General features: G+C 33.5%; 1 protein-coding gene across 2 annotated transcripts in view; it reads left to right on the top strand.

Annotated features, from left to right (window-relative positions):
- Positions 1-23,655, top strand: part of Pi4KIIalpha (phosphatidylinositol 4-kinase II alpha) — a 53,688-nt gene that overhangs the window by 5,419 nt on the left and 24,614 nt on the right. For both annotated transcript variants that reach the window (XM_069822817.1, XM_069822818.1), the window contains 2 exons: positions 14,340-14,540; positions 20,921-21,052. In XM_069822817.1, coding sequence (XP_069678918.1) covers positions 14,340-14,540; positions 20,921-21,052 — 333 coding nt within the window. The remainder of the gene's footprint in view (positions 1-14,339; positions 14,541-20,920; positions 21,053-23,655) is intronic.

Genomic DNA, 23,655 nt, shown 5'->3' with positions numbered 1-23,655 from the left:
TGATACTTCACAACTCACAAAAAACAAAAATAATATCTTATTAAATCAATAATGAGTGATAGTATAGAGCAGAGAAGTAGGCCTACTACAAATTATTATTATTATCAATTATTATTCACCTGGTGCTTTCATCTCTTTTGCAATTTACTCGCATATTTTTAGAAACCACATTATTGTCATGATATTGTTTCAAAGATTGTACAGAACGTATATTTCCTGTACTAAACATCTTATTTATCTGCATCGAGCTCCATCATGAATAATGTGCACTACACAACAACAGTATTTTTGTAGATAGTGAAAGTGTGCAATCACAGCCACTACTAACGCATGCGCAGAACACTGCTGCTATCAGACAGTCTCGTCGCGACGAACTTCAAGCAGTCATTTGATGTCATCTCTCTGTGTCTCCTCATGTCTGCTCGCAATCGCCGCGCCGCTTCTGATTCTGTGTGCACCACATAATAAGAAATCAATGAGAGACAAGTACCAACAGACAAAATGTAGCATCGTGCCGCGCAGAGTTTGATTCTATGTACACCCAGTCTTAGTCATAACATAAAGTAAATCTATTTAAGAATTTTTGCCATGTAAACAGAGAAATTAATAATTTCACTTTCTTCCCAAACAAACCGTATTAAATTGAATTGAATTGAAAGAGGTGAATTGGGAGGACAAATTTAAAAGGTACGCAAAACGCGTCCTTGCAAGGGGTTCGGGGCTGCAAGAAACTAAATATGTGAGCTCCAAGCCTGTTGGCCACTAGTCTCACTCCGGATTACGCTGCTCCACTGAAGGAGCTCTAGAAAATTTTTAAGGGGAAGACGTAACCTCTTAGGTACCACATACGTGAGGGGGACGGAAATGTGATCAAGTGATCACGGGACGGGGTGAGGAGGAGATGGCTGGTGTAGATCTGCACATTGAAATGAACTGTGTCATTTCTCAGTGCAGGAGGAGTCGAGAAGACTCTGTCATCTGTTGTTCGATGACAAGGCAGGTGAAGACCGCCAGGAGAGATGCCGTGAATTCTGAATCTGCAATTTGGAAGGTTCCCTGTCCTTTCGCATTGCGACTACATGAGTCATGTTGCACATATATTTCATACGTTTATAGACTCTGAACTAGGGCATTAAGTTGTTTGTTAGAAAAAAGGGGAACTTATGGGGAATGGCATATAGGTCCGTGGCCCATTTCTCTTAGGGCTCATCCCGACATTTGTCTTAACGCCTTAGGAAAACCACGGAAATACCTTAGGTAGGATGAGTTGTCTCCATTTCAGAGACTAGCCAGCTGGCTCTTAAGGTTGAATGACTCTATGAATCGGTGGATATATACTAGCCAATTGGCTCCATATTAAATAAGATGTTCTCAACATTTGTAGGACTAACTTGAGAGCTTGCAAAAATGTAGAGAGAAATAACTGTTTCTGAGCTAAACTCTCATGTAACTTTGATGACAGTGACCAATCAAGAGGCCTCTGTTGTCTTGTATAAAATTGGTGGCTTCAACTGTAGTTACCAATGCGAATTTATTCCATACTTCACTTTCCATTCCCACTATCGCACTTAATTTGCAACTCCCTGTTAAGAAGTTTCAACTTCACCGAATCTTCCTCTTCATGTTACATATTACAATATTTTTGACAGAGTATGAAAGGTTTGCCTGTCACCACGGCATGGTACATCCTCAGGTTGCAGGTAGAGTAGACAGTCTCCAGATATAGAGGATAGCTGCGAATATATTGAATTAGCAGTTGCAGACAGCCAATAAGGGGTGGATCTCCAGCTTGGAGGTTGAACGAAGAGCTTAACAATCCACCATTGTAATAAAAGATTGTTGCGAAACCCCAACATAAGCCTTGCAATGGGAATGATTCTTTGGCACGACCACAGCAAAGGAATAAGATTATGAGCTTTAGTACTTGGAATGTTATAAGTCTTTATAGATAGATAGATAGATAGATAGATAGATAGATAGATAGATTTATTCGTTCCATAATATTCTTACATTTGCTTTATAGCATAGAATAAAGAACATGTCCAATTCTTACGTTTAACAATAAAATGCAATATGAAATATGTACAGAATTAATACCTTAATAACAATAATATTTTATACAATGTAATATGTTTACCATTTAATAGTATTATAATATTTACACAGTACTGTGAAATGTCAAGAATTCATCTACAGAATAGAAAGTGTGAGATATTAAGTAATTTTTTAGTTTTACCTTAAATAATGCAGGGTTTTGGCTATGATTCTTAATGTCTTCAGGAAGACTATTGAACATTTTTATCGCCATGTAACGTACTCCCCTTTGATAGCATGATAAATTTGATGATGGCGTATGAAAATCATTCCTTCTGCGGGTATTTAGACTATGTATGGCTGAGTTAGTTGGAAAATTTTCTTTATTACATAAGAGGAAATTTATTGTAGAGTATATGTATTGATTTGTTAAGGTTAGAATCTCTAATTTTTTTTAAAATAATCTATATGATTCTCTAGCCTTTGCTCCAACTACTGTATTATTCTAATGGCTCTTTTTTGTAATGAGAATATATATTTAGTATCTGCAGAATTTCCCCAAAATATTATTCCGTAGGACATAATGGAATGAAAAGAGGCAAAAATATATTGTCTTTAAGATACTACTGTTTAGAAATTGTTGTAATGACCTAATTGCGAAGCATGCTGAGCTAAGTTTGGGTTTATTTCTTTGATATGATTTTTCCAATTTATTGTATTATTAATATACAAGCCAAGAAATTTGGTTGTTGATGTTTCTAGTAGAGGTATATTGTTGATAGTTGTGTCCAATGTTTCAGAGATTAAATTTGAAGTGGCTTTAAATTGAATTATGTTAGTTTTATTAATGTTTAATGCTAGTTTATAGAACAGGACGGGAACAGTAGCAAAAGAACTAGCTAGATATAGAATAGACTTTGTGGGAGTACAGGAGGTTAGGTTAGATGGGAATGGCATATCACCAATACGAGATCACTTGTTATGCTATGGGGAAGGAAACAATAATCACTAATTACGAATAGGATTCTTTATTCATAAAAAAATGTTAGTTTTACGTTGAAATTGTGTTTAAAATGTCGAGAATAATTATTATTTTCCTTCTAAATTATTTTATTATACCCACATTTTTATTTCCGGTGAAAATAATTATTTGGATTCATTCGTTATTTCCAAACATGGAAATTTATTGTGTGTATATTCTTTTTACGTTGTACTGTCACTCAGATCACATGACTTCAAGCTCTGCAACAGGATATCACTTCCTAAACACCAGGTCGTCTGTAATCTTATCACTGCCACGACCATAAGCCAGCAATTGAGACATTTCTGTGTTGATTAAATTACAGCATCCATTTAAAGTATGTGTGAAAAACCATGATATGGAACTTAATAATGTCCACCATTATCAGCAATAATAGTAATAATAATAATAATAATAATAATAATACTTATTTACAAATAGCTTGTAAGGAACCCGGAGGTTCATTGCTGCCCTCACATAAGCTTGTCATCGATCCATATCCTTAGCAAGATTAATCCAGTCTCTACCATCATATCTCACTTCCCTCAAATCCATTTTTAAATTATCCTACCATCTACGTCTCTGCTTCCCCAAAGATCTTTTTCCCTCTGGTCTCCCAATTAATACACTGTATGCATTTCTGGATTCGCCCATACATGCTACATGCCCTGCCCATCTCAAACATCTAGATTTAATGTTCCTAATTATGTCAGGTGAAGAATACAGTGTGTGCAATTCCGTGTTGTGTAACTTTCTCCATTTTCCTGTAACTTCATCCCTCTTAGCCCCAAATATTTTCCTAAGCACCTTATTCTCTGTTCCTCTCTCAAAGTGAGAGTCCAAGTTTTACAACCATACAGAACAACTGGTAATATAACTTACAAATAATAGCTTTTAAGGAACCTGAAGGTTCATTGCTGCCCTCACATAAGCCTGCCATCGGTCCCTATCCTGTGCAAGATTAATCCAGTCTCCATCATCATATCCCACCTCCCTCAAATCTATTTTAATATTATCCTCCCATCTACGTCTTGGCCTCCCTAAAGGTTTATTTCCCTCTGGTCTCCCAACTAACACACTATATGCATTTCTGGATTCGTCCATATGTGCCACATGCCCTGCCCATCTCAAACGTCTAGATTTAATGTTCCTAATTGTCGGGTGAATAATATAATGTGTCCAGTATTATAGCCTAACTGTTTTATAAATTCTAACTTTCAATTTTTTTTAGAGCAGACTGGATAATAAAAGGTTCAGCTGTATAATAACACGCATTTCCCATCTGCGTTTAATTTTCTCCCGAGTATCATTTATATTTGTTACTGTTGCTCCAAATATTTGAATTTTTTCCACCTCTTCAAAAGATAAATTTCAAATCTTTATATTTCCATTTCGTACAATAATAATTCTGGTCATGAGACATAATAATATATATACTTTGTTTTTTCGGGATAATAATAATAATAATAATGATAATATTAGTTATTCAATTTTTTCAATAATAATAATAATAATAATAATAATAATAAACAGTAACGGAACATTAATATTAGCATAATTATGTAGCTCCCTTTTATGACAAAAAATGTTACTATAGGCCTATTGTGGTATCTTCCAACACAAACTCTGAGAAAAGTTATAGCAAATAAATCAATCATAATCTGAGACACGAAGATTTACTGACACCAAATTATGAACACACGTGATGAAACCAGTTACGGAATTATCGCAGCATATGTATGTATATTGTTGCATCATTGGTTTAAACCTCCCTTGAAAGTGATTGCTGTACTTCATTATGAACCCTTTGTCATTAATTAATTTTCTAGTTTTGAGTTTCAATTAAAGGCATTCCTCTCTTTCTGTAAGATGAAAAACACGGCAATAGGGATATAGGTCATTATACTAGTCCAATCATTGAACGTGATGTAAGTTTATTTTCCGATTGTTTCAGTAGGAACGTCATATTATTTTTTTATAGTTTCAAGCTTAAAGAAATACAATTATTGGCTTATAAGTAGTTTTTTGTGTCTTTCCTTTTTACGTAAATAGTTCAGCATATTATATTAGATAAATCAGCAAGATATAAAAATTGGGTCACTACAATCGTGTGTCCTGAACCATGGAGGCTTGTGAATTTTTATCTCTTAAATATTATAGGACGCTGAACATTTGTTTCTTCTGTTGAATGAAAGTATACGTTACGTGTCCTCGTTTTTTATGTGGAAAGTTGTTCGTCATTTTAATGCTTTCGCAATGGTTGCGTGTTTCTGGCTTCGGTGATAACCACGTGACTTCGCTGAGTGACTCATGTCTAGGTTGTAGAGATGGGAGGTTATTGGAAAATAACCCGTTATTTTAAAATTAATTTAAGGTGAAGGAGGCTAACCGATAAAAAATAATCGGTTAACAGGTTATTTTCCGATTATTATTTTTTTTCTAACATTTTCAAGTCGGCAAATTAGTCAGGATAACAAAATCAGAAATTATTTGCAATAGAAATAAATCAAAGAACAATTTACAATCAACAGTAAACCAACCAGAAGATATTTAAAGGAACGTCATTAGACGCTGAAGATCATCAATGACGTCCCTAAACAAAACACAAAAAATACTATGATGTTTTGGATTAACATTTAGTTAATTATTTCACTCACATGGTTAATACCTATTGACTTTCTGTGACTATCTGTATATTATTGTTCCTTTATATGGTAACACTGAAGATAATAATTGTATATTCACTGTCTTTAGTTGTTTAAATTTTGTGAAGAAATTACCTGCAATTTACTAGAGAAAGAAATGAAAACATTTGAGCGTCTGTGCCTCAACTGCTAGCACACTGATCTTCCATCCAGGCTGCTTGGGTTCGATTCTTGCCAGGTCATGACGGAATTTGTGGTAGACAAAGACGTTGCAAAGATTACTCCCGTTTTTCTCTATCATTTCACTAACACACTTCACTTCATTTACACTTCCCTTTTTCATCATCATCATCATCTCCGTATCTTTTTTCCATTTCGAACTTGCGACTGATGCAGAGTTGGCAGAATGTGAGTGTAGTCTCAGTCTCTACTCCTCCTATGAAGGAAGGCTAATATAATCCCAATACACATTGCTTTAACTTAAAGCAGGTGTTTTTAGGCTGATTTTGTAGTGCACTGTGTACAGAGAGAAATTATAAATGTAGCAGAGCTAAGAAAGAAGATGGAAGAAATTCAACTGGAAAACGAAATTCTAAGAAACAAATGGGATCATTTTGAGGAGGAGAAGAGGAGAAAAAACTTGTTATTTTTCGGAATAGAAGAAAAAGAGAGAGAGAGAGAAAAGAGTCTCGATACATATGAGAAGATATTAGGAATGGAGTGTGTTGGGAGTGTTTTGGTATGGACGTGAGCGATGGACAAGTACAGGAAGCATTTAGAGTAGGAAAGAAGCAAATACAATATTCAGAACAAGTTAGGCCAATATTAGTAAAATTTAAGAGCGTATTTACGAAGGAGAGGATTATGAAGAATAGAAGGATGCTAGGGAACACAACGATCAGAATAGATAATGACTGGAGCTACGAAGTGAGAAGTAGAAGAAGAGTTTTAATCCTTTTTCTTAAATCAGCACGAAGGAATGGACAACTTATCAAGAACAAAATTAAGGTGAACAATTTGGTTTTTAGTGTAGAGGAGCGTCTGGTTATCTTAAAGGATCTGATTGTAGGTTCAGAAGAAAAGAAAAGGAACAGAAAAAAAATCAAGAGGTTAGTGACGCAAGTATGGTGAGTGTACGCAAGAGCAACAAGTCAAGTGTAAAAGTGTTAACAGACATAATATGGTTCGTTCTCTCATCGCATCTTCAATCTGTCAGAATGCTTCCTATGAGGTTTATGAGGAGGTTGGTTGCGTCTCTTCTGATGGCTCTACTAGACGTGCTGATATCATCATAATTGATCGGCAGAAGGATAAGGGTGTCATTCTTGACCCCACAATCCGTTTCGAGATGCATGAGCAACAGCCACAAGAGGTGTGTCGTGAAAAACAAGTCATCTATGAGCCTTGTTGTCAGCATCTCGGAGCACAATACCACATCACACATTGGACAGTTTTTGGGCTCATGTTCGGTGCCCGTGGCACGATCCCACGAGAAACTTTAAATCAACTTAAACAATTTTAAATTTCTGATGCAACGATTGATGCCATAGAATCTCATGTGTTAAAATCATCCTTAGCTATAATTAGTAATCATTTGTACCCAACAAACTTTTATTGTAAATGACTTCCTGTGTTTTCATATCATTTATCTTAATGTTTTCTTTTTCCTTTCAAATTCTGACACAATTGGTTTTCATGATTATTCTTTATGAAATGATTAGTAGACCGATCTATTTGAACCCTTATTTAGGGCGGCTTTTTTTATTAGAAAATTTAAACAAGGTGAGGTTAGTGACACGAGTATGGTGAGTGTACGCAAGAACAACGAGTCAAGTGTGAAAGTGTTAAGCTCAGCGAAAATTTCCGGAAAGCAGGCAGTGACGTCATCTGAAGAAAGAGGAGTGACGTGAACTGGTATTCAGCAAGCACAGCAGAATTGACCTCAGTGCAAGCAAAGGTAAATAGTGGGCATCAGATGGGAGCAGTTTTGAAGAGGATGAAGGAACGAAGATCCAAATTGAGGCTGACGAGAAGTAGAGTAATGTGAGTAGGAGATAGTTCAGAGAGCAGTGATGAAGGAAGAGGGGAAAAACAAGGTGAAAAAGCAGTGTGGCTTACGGAAATGGTGTGGAGGGGAAATAAACCGAGAGAGAGAAAAAACTAAGACTTAAAATAAAGTAGCATTGTGGAAAAGTTAGCAGTGAAAAATGCAAATAATTAGAGATATGGAGTGAGGGGAAATGGGCCATACAGGAGGGGGATCAAGAATTAGAAGTATAGTGTTTTTGGTATAATAATGGGTGAGGAGTAAGGTAAATGACGCTCGGGAGGAAATTAAACACAGAATAAATATGGGAAATGCGTGTTATTATTCGGTTGAGAAGCTTTTATCATCCACTCTGCTGTCCAAAAATCTGAAAGTTAGAATTTATAAAACAGTTATATTACCGGTTGTTCTGTATGGTTGTGAAACTTGGACTCTCACTCTGAGAGAGGAACATAGGTTAAGGGTGTTTGAGAATAAGGTGCTTAGGAAAATATTTGGGGCTAAGAGGGATGAAGTTACAGGAGAATGGAGAAAGTTACACAACACAGAACTGCACGCATTGTTTTCTTCACCTAACATAATTAGGAACATTAAATCCAGACGTTTGAGATGGGCAGGGCATGTAGCACGTATGGGCGAATCCAGAAATGCATATAGAGTGTTAATTGGGAGAACCGGAGGGAAAAAGACCTTTAGGGAGGCCGAGACGTAGATGGGAGGATAATATTAAAATGGATTTGAGGGAGGAGGGATATGATGATAGAGACTGGATTAATCTTGCACAGGATAGGGACCGATGGCGGGCTTATGTGAGGGCGGCAATGAACCTCCGGGTTCCTTAAAAGGCAGTAAGTAAGTAAGAGGAGTAAGGTTAGTGGAAGAATTGTTGACTGACTAGTGGAAGAATTGCAACAGTAAATTAGAAATAAGTGACAACCTAAATGACTTGTATGAGAGGCATAAAACGGGGAGATGGCACTGTATACTAATAATGTGAAGTGTCGCCTCACCAAAAGGTATGCTACTTAAAGACAAACATATTCATTCATTATAAATGAGCTTGTCTTTCCTTTTTACTTGCAATAAGGAAGAATAATCAAGTATTTGTTGTAATTCATGTCAATTAGACTTAATATTTGGATATTGTGTTTTATCATAAGCAATTCTAAAATATCTTCTTAAATGAGAACCGCTTCAAGTGTGTGCAAATTCTGAATATTGATAAGTAGGTCATTATTTACGTTGCAGTAAATCAGCTGTGCTTATCTTTCTTATCTGCATTATGTATTCTCTACCTGCTCACCTTTGATTGGGTTACTGAATAATAAATATTGATTAATATGTTTATGTAATGTCCGTGAATACCATTGGATGTTGAGGGACATTGATTAGCATTATTGAAATTGAAGCTTTGCTTTTCTTAATAATAATAATAATAATAATAATAATAATAATAATAATAATGGCTTTATTTAACCTGGCAGAGTTAAGGCCGTAAGGCCTACTCTTACACTCAACCAGGAGTAAAACTTGCTTACAGAGTTGAACATAAAACTGGATCAGAATTAAGCAATTACATACTGATACAATTTAGGTACATAATGAGATCATAAAATAAAAGTAAACATAGTGGAATACATATTAATGTTGTTAGAATCAAATACGAATCACATAAAAACAGAAGCCGATAATTCAATAAAAAAATGTACACAGTAAAAATAAAAATAAACACATTAGTATACATATTAGTATTAGATTACAATTAAGTAGGATTTACGTAATTAAACCAGAAACCGACAATTGAATAAAATGTAAAAAGGTAAAGGTATCCCTGTAACATGCCATGAAGGCACTTGGGGGGCATGGAGGTAGAGCCCCATGCTTTCCATGACCTCGGCACTAGAATGAGGTGGTGTGGTCGGCACCACGCTCTGACCGCCTTTTACCCCCGGGAAAGACCCGGTACTCAATTTTATAGGAGACTGAGTGAACCTCGGGGCCGTTCTGAAAGTTTGGCAACGAGAAAAAATCCTGTCACCATCTGGGATCGAACCCCGGACCTTTCAAAAAAATAGATTAATAATAAAAAAAGCATCACAGTGGGATACATATTGGCGTTAAGTGATAAATAAACGTGATTTACATGATTATACAATAAAAAAAATAAATAAAAAAAAATAAAAATAAATACAGTGGAACACATTCCACCATTGACCATGTTATTCATTTATATCACTGTGGAATTTTCATTCATAAGTAATATTTTTACTTTATCATTTGAGAAAGTAAATAAAACATCGATTCCTATATTTTTGTGGAAATGTGAAGTTTCAGTATCTTTGATAACCATAAAAGTGGTTTTGGACATTATGATCAATCTGTCCGTGTATGGTCATATAATATAAAGTGTTGAATAGATTTTGCATTTAACCTAAGAATGATGCATGAAATATAATTTAAAAAATTGTCATTATTTAAAATCAAAAACAAAGTGATGGACTCGAAATTGATTCGAATAGTTTTTTTTTAAATTTGTGACTTACATAAGATGAAGATAAAAATTAAATCAACATCTAAAGTCCTAGTCCTAAACGTTTTGGGTATTCATTCATTCATTCATTCATTCATTCATTCATTCATTCATTCCTTCATTTATTCATTCATTCATTCATAATGTTCTGCCCAAGGGCAGGTCTTTCACTGCAAACCCAGCTTTCTCCAGTCTTTTCTATTTTCTGCCTTCCTCTTTGTTTCCGCATATGATCCACATATCTTAATGTCGTCTGTCATCTGATATCTTCTTCTGCCCCGAACTCTTCTCCCGTTCACCATTCCTTCCAGTGCATCCTTCAGTAAACAGTTTCTTCTCAACCAGTGACCCAACCAATTCCTTTTCCTCTTTCTGATCAGTTTCAGCATCATTTTTTCTTCACCCACTCTTTCCAACACAGCTTCATTTCTTATTCTGTCTGTCCATTTCACACGTTCCATTCCTCTCCAGTTCAAATGCTTCTATTTGCTTCTCTTCATTTCGTCGTAATGTCCATGTTTCTGCCCCATACTATGCTACACTCCACAGAAGGCACTTCACTAGTCTCTTCCTTAGTTCTTTCTCCAGAGGTCCGCAGATGATGCTCCTTTTTCTATTAAAAGCTTCCTTGGCCATTGCTATTCTCCTTTTGACTTCTTGGCAGCAGCTCATGTTACTGCTTATAGTATACTCCAAGTATTTGAAGCTGTCCACTTGCTCTACTGCCTCATTTAGAATTCGCAAGTTTACCTTCTTTACTTTTCTTCCTCTGACCATTGTCTTCGTCTTGTTTGCATTTATCTTCATCCCATACTGCTCACAGCTGTCACTAAGCTCAGTAGCATATTCCTTAGTATCATCTCCTCTGCTATCAACGCCATAACATCAGCAAATCTTATGCACTTTATTCTTCTTTCTCCTACTATCACTCCTCCCATATTCTGGAAACAGTTCTTCACTAAATCCTCCAAGTAGTTGTTGAACAGGATAGGTGATAAAGTACATTCTATTTCGGATATATTAATAATATAATTTTATTATATACAGAATTGTTTATATTTGTAATTGAGACTTTTGCATGTCCCAGAAGTTCCCTGACCTTACCTGGCCAATCCAAATAATTATTTTTACTGAAGAACATCTCATTGTTACAAGATAAGCATCCCTTCTTGTCATAAAAGCATTTGATATGAATGAATGAACGAACAAACTATTATGCAATTCAGAAAACGAAAGTTCACCGTATTTTATTGTATATATAAATGTACTATAAACGGTAGCAACATCCGAAACATGTCAAAGGAAACAAATTGTTGTGGAACTCATAAAACCTATGAGAAAGTATGTGTCAATTTCATGATGTATTTCTAATTACATTTTCGAAATGAAAGCGTTTATATAAAGTAACAACTTTTGTTAGCTTGTCAGACAAATTTTTACAACTGATATTGTATTTTGAGGCATATCTGTGAAATGGGTTAGTAATTTTGAAACCCTTTTAATATGTTTTAAGAGTAAACAGTTACATTTACATTTATAAATTTCATTGCCTATATAGCACAATTAAAATCTCTCTCTTTGCATGCAAAACTGATAGTGCAACAGTTACAGTTTTATAAGTTGATGACTGCACCTGCTTTATTTTATGGAAAGATGGAACAATGTAGAATTGACATAGTAAACAATTGAACTTCGAATTACGTATATTTGTGTACATTTAAAAATTGTAACATTGAGGATTGATCGTTTTGTAATTATATCTCACTACCTGTTCAGTTGTATCATGAAATGCGTTACTCTGGATGCATTACTTACATGTTAGCGTATGTAACTTATAAGCAGGGAACGGATTTATATGGACTAAAAATATATGAAATATGTAAATATATATGTAGTTATTTTTACCAAAATATGGAATTAAATATGGATTTTTACCAAAATATGGAATTAAATATGGACTTAAAATTATAAAAAAATGACTATGTACGTTAAATATTGGTACATTTTAATCAAACTAAACAAAAAATATAATGGACGTACCTTATCTTCCAATGTAGTTTCAACAAAACACAATTTTTATTGTCTGTTACCATAACAATAGGTTACAAACATTTCTTTCAAGTGCTGAAAAGTGAATCTTCTTCTATTGTCTCTGAGGATAGATTTATACTGACTAAAAGAGCGTTCGACGTCACAAGAAGTAACTGGTACATAATTCAATTTCACAATGTCTGCTGGGGATAAGTCCAAGTTAATCTTCACTGTTGATTCACCACTCATCACAGCAACAACCTTTTGTAGTTCTTCATATCCAGGGTTTTTTGAAAGTACAGTGTCCACCTTAGCTCTTACTGCATCTGCAACTTTACCTCTACCACGATTCAGTTGTTCCACAGTACTATTTATAATTTCAAAACTTTCAGATAGTGAAAGGTGCCTATTTTGGAGACTTTTGAGCGTTTTTATGATGCATGAAAATGTATGCTGAATGTGAGCTAAGTCATTCTTCACACTTATGTCACAGGTAACTGTTTTCGCAGTATCAATTGAGACTGCATCTTCAGAGTCCAATGCAAGGAGAACATTGTTAATAGAGTCTATATGTTCGGCATAATATTCAACTGCTTCTAGCCATGTACCCCATCTAGTTAAAATTGGCTTTGGTGGCAATGGAATTTCAGGGTACATTTCTTTCAACACGTTAACTCTACTGGGAGCTTTGAGAAATACTTTTTTCACTGATGAAATCAACAAATCTACTTTAGGGAAATTGTCTCTGACCACTTCTGCCACACGATGAAATGCATGCGCCACACAAGTAAAATGAGTCAATTTAGGATATACAACAGATAATGCTTGTCCAGCTTTGACCATATAAGGGGCAGCATCGCTAATAAAGAATAACACATTATCGTACATAATACCCTTTGGCCACAGGATACCCATAGCTTCGTTGAACAGTTTAACTATAGTTTTGTTATTGCACTTTTCTAGAACATCACAATGTAAAAGAATTCGTTCAGAATATTGTTCACTTAACAAACCGATAACTACATTACCAACAAGTCTACCTTCTTTGTCGGGAGTCTCATCAATGGAAACCCAAATTGAACTATCTTTAATTTCATCTCTTATCTTCTGTATTGTCTCATCGTAGATGGATGGAGCATACGTCTTCCTAAGTGTTGACTCATCCGGGATTGTATGTTGAGTATATTTTTCAAGGAATTCCCTGAAGACCTTATTCTTTAGTTTGTAGAGAGGAATATCAGCAGAGATGAGAGAACGGCACAGGTCGATGTTAAACTCAGATCTTACATTCGATGTTGTTGGTTGTGTTAAAAACAATTGTCTCTGCTTGGAATTTAGTTGTTTGTTGGCCTGATGTTTACTAGTTGTAATGTGTTGTTGCACCAGGAACTTTTGTGTAGATGATACTGCACACTGACACAAATTACAAAATAATATTTTATTGTCAGTTGATAAACCATCTTCTTTAAATTCTGAAATGTAACTTGTTAGTTTTGATTTTAAATTGACTGAATGACGTACTTTTGGCATATTTACCGTCTTTATAGTATGATTTACAAAACTGAACCTATGTGTACTCTGACTGGCATTTAACTGTTGAGCTGCACAACTGAAGTCTGTTAAAAATTTTAAATTAAATTAATACAGTTTTGTAACTTACTTTCCCATTGTTGATAGGACTGCTAATTTTCAAATAACTCTGATGTTAAAGGGATTACTGAACATGTGTTTAAATCTCTATTGTTGAAATGTATTTTTAAAAGTTAATGGAATTTTGTTTTGTTTTATTGTTAAACCTAATATAATATGGACTGTTTTATATGAAATATGGAAAATATATGGAAATTAACGAAAATATGTACTAAACTCTAAAATATGGAAAAATATGGAAAATAAAAGTAGGATTTTTCAACCCTACACATTGTGAAACATAAAGATAATGCAAAATATAAATTATATTAGCTTTATAAGTAAATATGTATTTACATATAAATCCTTTCCCTGCTTATAAGAATGTTTTTCAATCTGCAGAGAATTGTGGGTGTCTTCAAACCGAAGGATGAAGAGCCTTATGGACGGTTAAATCCTAAGTGGACGAAATGGATGCACAAGTTGTGTTGTCCTTGCTGTTTTGGCAGGTCCTGTCTTATACCAAACCAGGGCTATCTTTCAGAAGCTGGTGCAAGTTTAGTTGATCAAAAATTGCAGCTTAGAGTTGTTCCCAAAACAAAGGTATGTATAAGTTGTGAGGAAATTAGAATAAGTCTCTTTAATTAAGTATACACTCTAATACAAACTTACCTGAAGGTAATGTTACGTACAGTAACTACTACGAATTATAACAAGTTGTAAGGAAAATGTGTTTCAACTAATATTTATTTATGTCTTCTCTTATTTGTATTGTTTATGAGAGTAACTTATATATAAAAGAGGAGATAAAAGCATGATGATAATAATGACTAGGACCAGGAAGTACATGCCCTAGAAACCCACTAAATATGCATGCAAGTATGCCTTTAAAAACCTTAAAATATGCCAATAATATGCACTAATAAAATTCTATATTTCTTGATATCGTTAAAAAATAAGTAATAAATAATAATAATAATAATAATAGTAATAATAATAATAATAGTAATAATAATAATAATAATAATAATAATAATAATAATAATAATAATAGTAATAATAATAATAATAATAATAATAGTAATAATAATAATAATAGTAATAATAATAATAATAATAATGGTAATAATAATAGTAATAATAATAATAATAATAATAATAGTAATAATAATAATAATAATAATAGTAATAATAATAATAATAATAGTAATAATAATAATAATAATAATAATAATAATAATAATAGTAATAATAATAATAATAATAATAGTAATAATAATAATAATAATAATAATAATAATAATAATAGTGATAATAATAATAATAATAGTAATAATAATAATAATAATAATAATAATAATAATAATAGTAATAATAATAATAATAATAATAATAGTAATAATAATAATAGTAATAATAATAATAATAATAGTAATAATAATAATAGTAATAATAATAATAGTAATAATAATAATAGTAATAATAATAATAATAATAATAATAATAGTAATAATAATAATAATCTCAATCTCTCTTTTTTACTTTATTATGTTTATTATTATTTTTAAGTTAATATTTGTATACCGGTATGTATTTTTCTGTATGTGATTTGATCCTGACTGAGTGGAAGAGAAGGCCTGATGGCCTTAACTCTGCCAGGGAAAATAAAACTATTATTATTATTATTATTATTATTATTATAATGTAATAACATTATAAATCAAACTAGAAGATAAAAAGTTGCATTTGTTGTTGAGAATGGCACACTTCTGTGCTATGAGATACATGAATTTTCAAAAATAGAATATGATGCTTTTATTTTTAAAAAATCCAAACTATGCACTTTTATGCAATATAAAAATCAGCTTTAATGAATTTAAACGCGAAAATATGCCACAGTAATATAAATATCATTAAATATTATGCATTTATAAAAAAAAAGGACAAAATATGCAAAAATATGCAACGTAAAAAAATTGTATTTGATAAGTTCAACTGTTGATGATTCGTGAAAATAATTAATCAGCATTTAATTACAGGCAATGGAAGATATATGCAAGTGCATAAACTTCGTGACCCTAATTAATGACAGTATGTCAGAATAACCCTTAATTTCAGTCACAATTGAAGTATACATTTGCAAGTTACGTGATAGTTTCATATAAATTAAAATGAATATTTTAGATCTGAATCAAGAGTTCAGATAATATATAAGTTGTAAGATAAGATAAAATTCTGTTAGACAGCAGTCTGTAGACGTGATAGATAATCGCATGGAAGTGGATGTTTTGGTTATTCCATACTATGTACCGGTGTTTCTTTTTCGTAACTGCAGAATTTCTTGCACTCTGAATAATGACTTTATTATTTTAACAATTGTGATTAGTTGATAGCCTCTTGCCTCTTGATGAAATTTCGTGAACAGTTTAAAGGAAGAGTGAAATTACACACACATGTATTAAATTAGCTTCAGGTCAATCAGGGACATCTCCACTGATACTATTTAAATTAAAAATAATAGTCTAAACTGTAACTTGACTCAAAAGAGAATACAACAAATTCCTGTAAATTATCTTCTGCGATAATCATACAGATTTGTCTCCAAACTACTGTATCTGAAATTGTTTAGTTGTATTATCAAGAAGTAGATTTTGAGCTTTAACAATTCTAGAGCAGATCAATTTTTTAATAATATTTTTATTACGATAATAACTGTTCTCTCTTCAGACATTACAAGCAATCACATTTACATCTTTCACAATCTGTTATTGTCCTCTTCAGTCATTTCTATTGTCAATAATAAAATTAATAAAGTTAGTACAGTAGTTAGAAATTAAACTTACATTCTATATAGCAATTTAATAATTAGGCATATATAATCGCAAACAAATAATAAATTTATATTTAAATAATTTTGGCAACAAAATTGGTAATATTTCGAAGCTACATAATGTTTTTCATTGTACAATTAAACCGAGAATTTTAAAAGGGAATTGCGGTACATCTGATGTTACTTTGATCTGTGTATTTCAATAGTGGACGTGGATTTGAATTGTATGTACTTTTAGGATACCATGCAAAATGCATTCAGATGAGGGTTTTTGAATTCTACATGGATCAATTGCCTAGTTGGGTGTTTCGGAGATTTCTTTCCTGCTGTAAGACAAATATTAAGTAATCCCATGACTATTCTGACTCGTCTTGTCAAAATACCATCCTGTTATCACCAATTCCATCAATACTATATAAACGTGCAGTTTCTTGAGCATCATTGAGTAGTCAATAAAAGAAACTTCAGTTGCATTCATATCTGTAGAATGTGTAGTACAATAACTAACTGATAATTGTAATTGTCATCTTAATAATTTGTGTAAAGATTTATACTGCCATTATTTTCACAGAATTCTTGTGAAATTAGTATATATCAAAATAAAGTTATGTTTTTCTCCAGGAAGCAGTAGAAACAATCTTATCTCACAACACGAAAGAATATATCGTGTGATTTTCTGGGCATAACACATAGGGATTTAATGTTGTCATAAGAAATCTATGTATAAAAACAATGAAGAACTAACTTAATCATTGGGTCATGTTTAGACAATTTTGACAATTTGTAAAACAAGGGAACATCAGATTTTGTCTTAACAACTATGAAATGTTCTCTTGTTTTACAAATTGTTAAATTTTTTCTATCACTTTATTTCGCATTTACTTTATGTTTATTCAGTTATGAGCAAGTTATAGAGAAATAAGCTTTACTTGGCTGCAATTTTAACATTTACTACTCCTTGGTGCTACAGCCCATGTAGGGCCTTGGCCTCTCGAGTTTCAACATTTGGCACATGAAATACGAACTTTTTTTTTTTGTATATACCTATATTTATTCAATTATCCGGCAAAATTTCGTATCCAGAACTAGCCTGGTCCCTTTGGTGTCAGTTAAGAGCGATTCTACAGTATTTATAGAACTATTAAGGACTGCAGAATCGGTAAATATATTCTTACAACTCAGTATTATTATGATTGCCAAACATTTAATAAAATGTATTGGAAACAAGAAACGAACAACAGAAATGTGAAATGTTTGCCATTGAAAACAACTAGTTGTGTTATAATTGTGCTTTCAAAACTTTTGTTGTCTCCAGGAAACTCCCAATCTTAAGACAATTTATTTTTCAGAACGCAAATAAATCTGTTAGTGTACTGAGCAGTAATTAACAGTCATCTGTCTTAAATGATTAATTGAATTGTAAGTCTGAGTAGTAATGGATATTATTCCTAAATATTTCTCATTTACTAGTACAAAATAATATTGTGACATGTTTGAAGGAAGGACAGTGAGAAAACTGGTTATTGTCCGTTATCCACCTGTATGTTTTATCTTTCTATTCTTATCACTGTATATGTACTGTCAGTAATTTCCCTTGTTTTAGACATTATGCTTGAACATGGGTTCTACGTACATAGAAACTGCTACCCTATAGCATGTTTGTATCGAGAAAAATGCATTGAAGGATTGTAATTGAACATTTCTGAGAGGGTACTGATATTATTAAATTTCTATACAAAACATTTTACGTAGAAATGGGCTCTTCTTTATGGCAGTAAAAGTTGGGTGTTGAACAGAAGAGACGAACAGAACTAGGGGCACCACAGACGAGATTTTTTAGAGATCTTTTGGGATTTAATAAAATTCAGACATTCGAGTGAAACTTAAAGTGAATATTGTTATAGAAGATATACTTACAAATTTACCAGTAAAAATAAGGAGAGAATCTGGAAAGAATAAAGGCTGGTTCACAATAAACCGGAAACGAGAATCGGAACGAAAACGAAAACGGTAAAATTTTTAAAATGTGTACATTTAAATCTGAGCATTCACAATTAACGAAAAGGTTACCGGAGCCTGGGATCGGGAACGGAGAGTTGGCCAAGTTTCAACTTTGGCGTTCACGTTTCCGATCACAGCCCACTAGATTCATTCTAATGCTATCTAAAAGCTATTTTGTCGTCGTATATTTTGTAGCAAGAAGACCGTGACATAACCTATGCATTATTTTGTTCTGTGCTGTGCATCATGGAGCAAGTTTTATTTGATGAGATTCTAATATTGAGTGTCGAGGAAATTCCTCACATTTACGATAAGCGGCGCGCCTCGTATAAAGATGAGAAAATGAAGGAGAATACGTGGCTTTCAACAGCTGCATCTTTGAATACTGATCGTAAGTGAATCATATTTTATTACTGTATTGGTTGCATTACACACTACATATTCATGCTTCAATTCAATAACTGCTCTTGTGTTCATTTTTGTTCTATTACAAATGTTTCTTCTCTAATTATTTTACGTTATGGTAGACTTAAAATGGCTTGTGATAATAAAGATGCATGGGCATATTTATAGTACCTTACCTAATGAAATGTTTCAGTTGAAATTTCGAAGTTGATTAACCTGTGTTTATGTTGGCTGCCTTGTACTCATGAGAGAACGTCATTGGTCAATTATACACAAATAACATCAGAATGCGTAATATCGACTTTACATATCGTTATTGACATGCATATCGATATGCATAGTCGTCTACGTTCTCGGTTTATTGTGAATAAAAAATTGTCATATTCACGTCCTCTGCTTCTCGTTTTCATTCTGGTTCTCGTTCCCGGTTTATTGTGAACAATCCTTAACTTAAAATCGCATACCAAAATAATTATGGTAGTATGACCCAATAGGAAAGCAGTATAGAGGCTGACCATGATAAAGATGGAGAAACCAGACACATCTTCAAGAGGCATAAGGGAACGGTCACAAAGAACTTACACCATAAAGACTTATAAAAAATTTCTATTTTATAATATTTGATAATTTTATATTATAAATATAAACCATTCCAACAATGAATCTAAAATTAATACCCGCAAAAAATTCGCTAAAATTTGTCTTGATCAAGTCTCCCATATTTTTGTGATCATTCAATTATTTTTGTAACGCAATGTGTTTCTGATTATTTTCATTTCGTACATGTTGCTGTTTGGTTGTAACTTGTGTTGAGATAGTTGATAGCCGTCCCAACCAGGGTTTAATAATCGGCCTCCTAATCAATTTTAAATGAATATTTATATTTAATTCAATTTTTTCTTTAATAGAAACCCTAGTTAGGTAGGCTATCATTGAGAAATTTATTGGAAATGTAACAAACAATTCAGGCTACAAGACAAATTACATTTTATAAAGAATGTAAGTGATGATTAATTATGCAAATCGATGACGTCAATGCAGTGGAGGATATCATGTCCAGGGTGCTGTCAGGAACTTTAAATTTTTTGGAAGATTTTTAAGGACTCCTGTGGGATTGTGCCTCTAGTCCCAATCATAATTCCTATAACGTCTCATGTCTTGATGTTATATTTGGTCCCCAAATCGCTTCAGCATGGCAGATAAATTGTTTTTGTTTGCAGACTTCTCTAGGTTGTTCCTCGTTGTTCTCAAAACGGACTGTGGGATCGAGAATGAGTCCACAATTTTTTTTTGGTCTACAATAATGATATCTGCTCTTCGAGTTGAATCGTCAGCAGAAAGGCACCCAATTTCCTCGTACACCTCATACTTATCAGCCCGGCGAAGTTCATTGGCAATCATGGAGCGAATTTTATTATGACGGTCAATTCTCAGTAATTCTCCCTTCCGGCAAAAACCCAGTACATGGGGTGAGGTTTCTTGCTTATCGCATCTTCTGCAATGGTTAGTATCAAGGCTTCTGTCTGGGAGGGTTCTGACTGGAATAACGTTGCAGCTCATTTTGATCGCTTCAGTCCATTGGCTGTAGGAGAGACTCTTTTTGTTGGAAATCCATGCATTCCCTTTCTCTCAGTGGGAATAAAATGTGACACCTTTCCCTTTTCCAGGAAGTTTACTCCAGAGAATGAAGTAAAATTAAGTCATGAGTTGTGTCTTTGTATTTATATTATTTCTCTGTTTATAATAGGTGGTGAAACTAGTCAGTGAGACTTTCAACTATCCAAGGATTGACCGAGAAAAAGCACGTGTAAAGCGTGCCATTATGGAGCAATTTCCCAATGTTGGTAGACATTTCAATAGAATTGGGTTACGACCGAAGGTAAGTAATAATTAACAATGCTATTTTTCCTGTACCTTTATAAACACATTTAATGAAAAAATATGAATACATGTTCTTCTCTTACACTGCTCGTCGAAATGTGCGAATTTGTTCACACACAATAGTTAAGTTCTTCTATGCCACATCAATAAATTTAAGAATACAGTTATATTGTTAGACTCCAAAGCAGCTATTCTATCAATAGTCTCTAAACACACACCTTCATCTCAAACAGCAGAAATAACTAAAATGTTGTTGTTTTCTAATGCCAGGCATTTGACAATAAAGTCATTTGACCTCTTGCACTCCAATATTTTTCAAAGATATTGTCATGATTAGCCACTACGCACAGATTTTGAGATGTTCTGAATCCATTTCTTGATTTGAGTTGCACAATAGACAAAAAATAATGGCAAGTTGTAGCCGATTTAAGTGAACATATTTTAATGTTTTGGTGGCTAATTCATTCACACACAACTCCCAGAATGTCTGGAGGACCACACCTGCCGTTGGTCGACGGGTCCATTGGACCTAGCTGGGAGATCTTGTTGATCACCAGCTTTCCATTCTTAAGCCACTGGAGGACGATTTTAGTGCCATAGCAGGTCAGCACTAGGAACAGAAAAGTAGAAAGGGTAGGAAGGAAAGTGAAATGAACCCCTAGGCCTCGAATGCTCTAATACTGTTGGGGTCGAAGAAAGTAAGAGTTCAGTCAGAGGACTGGATAGGAAAGGGTAAAGAGAGAATTAAGTATTGAATAAAGGAAAATTATACCAAATTCGGTCATTAACTCATCAAGCTGACCAGTGCTAATTGATGAGTAGCCCCTCCCTTTAGTTCAGCTTGAAAAATTATGCTTACTAACAGCTGCACCACAGGAAGGTAGGGATGGGACATTGGGTATTTGTCCAGGTTGGTTCCTTAAAGCCTTCAATGGGAAGGATTAATGGCTCTCCCCCCTGTATTCGACAATTACCGTTTTGCAGCCAAATAACTAAAATGCTCTTTCAATTAAATTAATGTCACTCAATAAAAGAATTGTATTCCAATGGATACCATCCCATTGTGGAATCCTGGGAAATGAGAATGCGGATGCTTTAGCAAAGAAGGGCAGCACTGCTACTTACAGACCTGTTACTAAATCTATGTAGCCTATTACTCTGTGAAAAGATTTATTAAATCTACATACCTAGACTTCAACAAACAAAATTTGATAACACAAATCTCAAGGGAAAAAATATAACTCTCTGCATCATAATCCACAGTTAATTCCCATTGCATTTAGATTGGCAACAGGCCATCATTGTTTGGCCAAACACCTGCATAAAATTGGAATATATCAGTCCCCTAACAGCCCATTGTGCAACTCAAACCAAGCAATGGATTCGGAACACCTCAAAATCTGTGCTTCATTGGCTGACCATGATAATATCTTTGAAAAATATTGGAGTGCAAGAGGTCAAATGACTTTATTGTCAAACACTTGGCATTAGAAAACAACAACAACATTAGTTAAGTTGCAGAATAAGATCATTAAACACGAAATCACAGTATCTCATTCACAGTTTCACAGTTCCTTCGAAAATAACTACACTTTGCTTAGCACTGAGTGATGGGAGATAGCTATTTTTATTTTTTATAATTTACCCAAATGCATTTCCTTACACTACACCTCAGAAGTCTCGACACTTTACCACATCCACTTCCACCAAGAAACCTCTGTATCTTTTGACAAGATAAAGTGCTCTACTTACTTACGCAAGTTTTTTTTTTAACCGGTGATGTTTTTATTGTTTATTATATCCTGTCACTTAAAAACCATTACGAATTTAGAGCTTTTTGCCACTAATCTTAATTTTTTTATATCTCCTACCATGTTTATCGTCAGAATATTTTACAATACCAACTTTAGGAATACACATACAATGTTTTACCAGAAATGGCCATATTAATGTGAAAATGTAAGCTATTCATGTAAGGAATGTGACAGTTAATGGGCTTGAAATAATTTTAAATGTATTAGATGACGATGATGATGATGATGATTATTATTATTATTATTATTATTATTATTGTTGTTGTTGTTATTATTATTATTATTATTATTATTATTATTATTATTATTATTATTATTATTATTATTATTAAATATGGGAAATGCCTGTTATTATTCGGTTGAGAAGCTTTTATCATCCAGTCTGTTGTCAAAAAATCTGAAAGTTAGAATTTATAAAACAGTTATATTACCGGTTGTTCTTTATGGTTGTGAAACTTGGACTCTCACTATGAGAGAGGAACATAGGTTAAGGGTGTTTGAGAATAAAGTGCTTAGGAAAATATTTGGGGCTAAGAGGGATGAAGTTACAGGAGAATGGAGAAAGTTACACAACACAGAACTGCACGCATTGTATTCTTCACCTGACATAATTAGGAACATTAAATCCAGACGTTCGAGATGGGCAGGGCATGTAGCACGTATGGGCGAATCCAGAAATGCATATAGAGTGTTGGTTGGGAGGCCGGAGGGAAAAAGACCTTTGGGGAGGCCGAGACGTAGATGGGAGGATAATATTAAAATGGATTTAAGGGAGGTGGGATATGAT

This window comes from Periplaneta americana, chromosome 4 (genome assembly GCF_040183065.1).
Source record: "Periplaneta americana isolate PAMFEO1 chromosome 4, P.americana_PAMFEO1_priV1, whole genome shotgun sequence".
Lineage (NCBI taxonomy): Eukaryota > Metazoa > Arthropoda > Insecta > Blattodea > Blattidae > Periplaneta > Periplaneta americana.
Note: the sequence above shows the minus strand (reverse complement) of the source record. Positions and strands in the feature narration are given on the sequence as shown.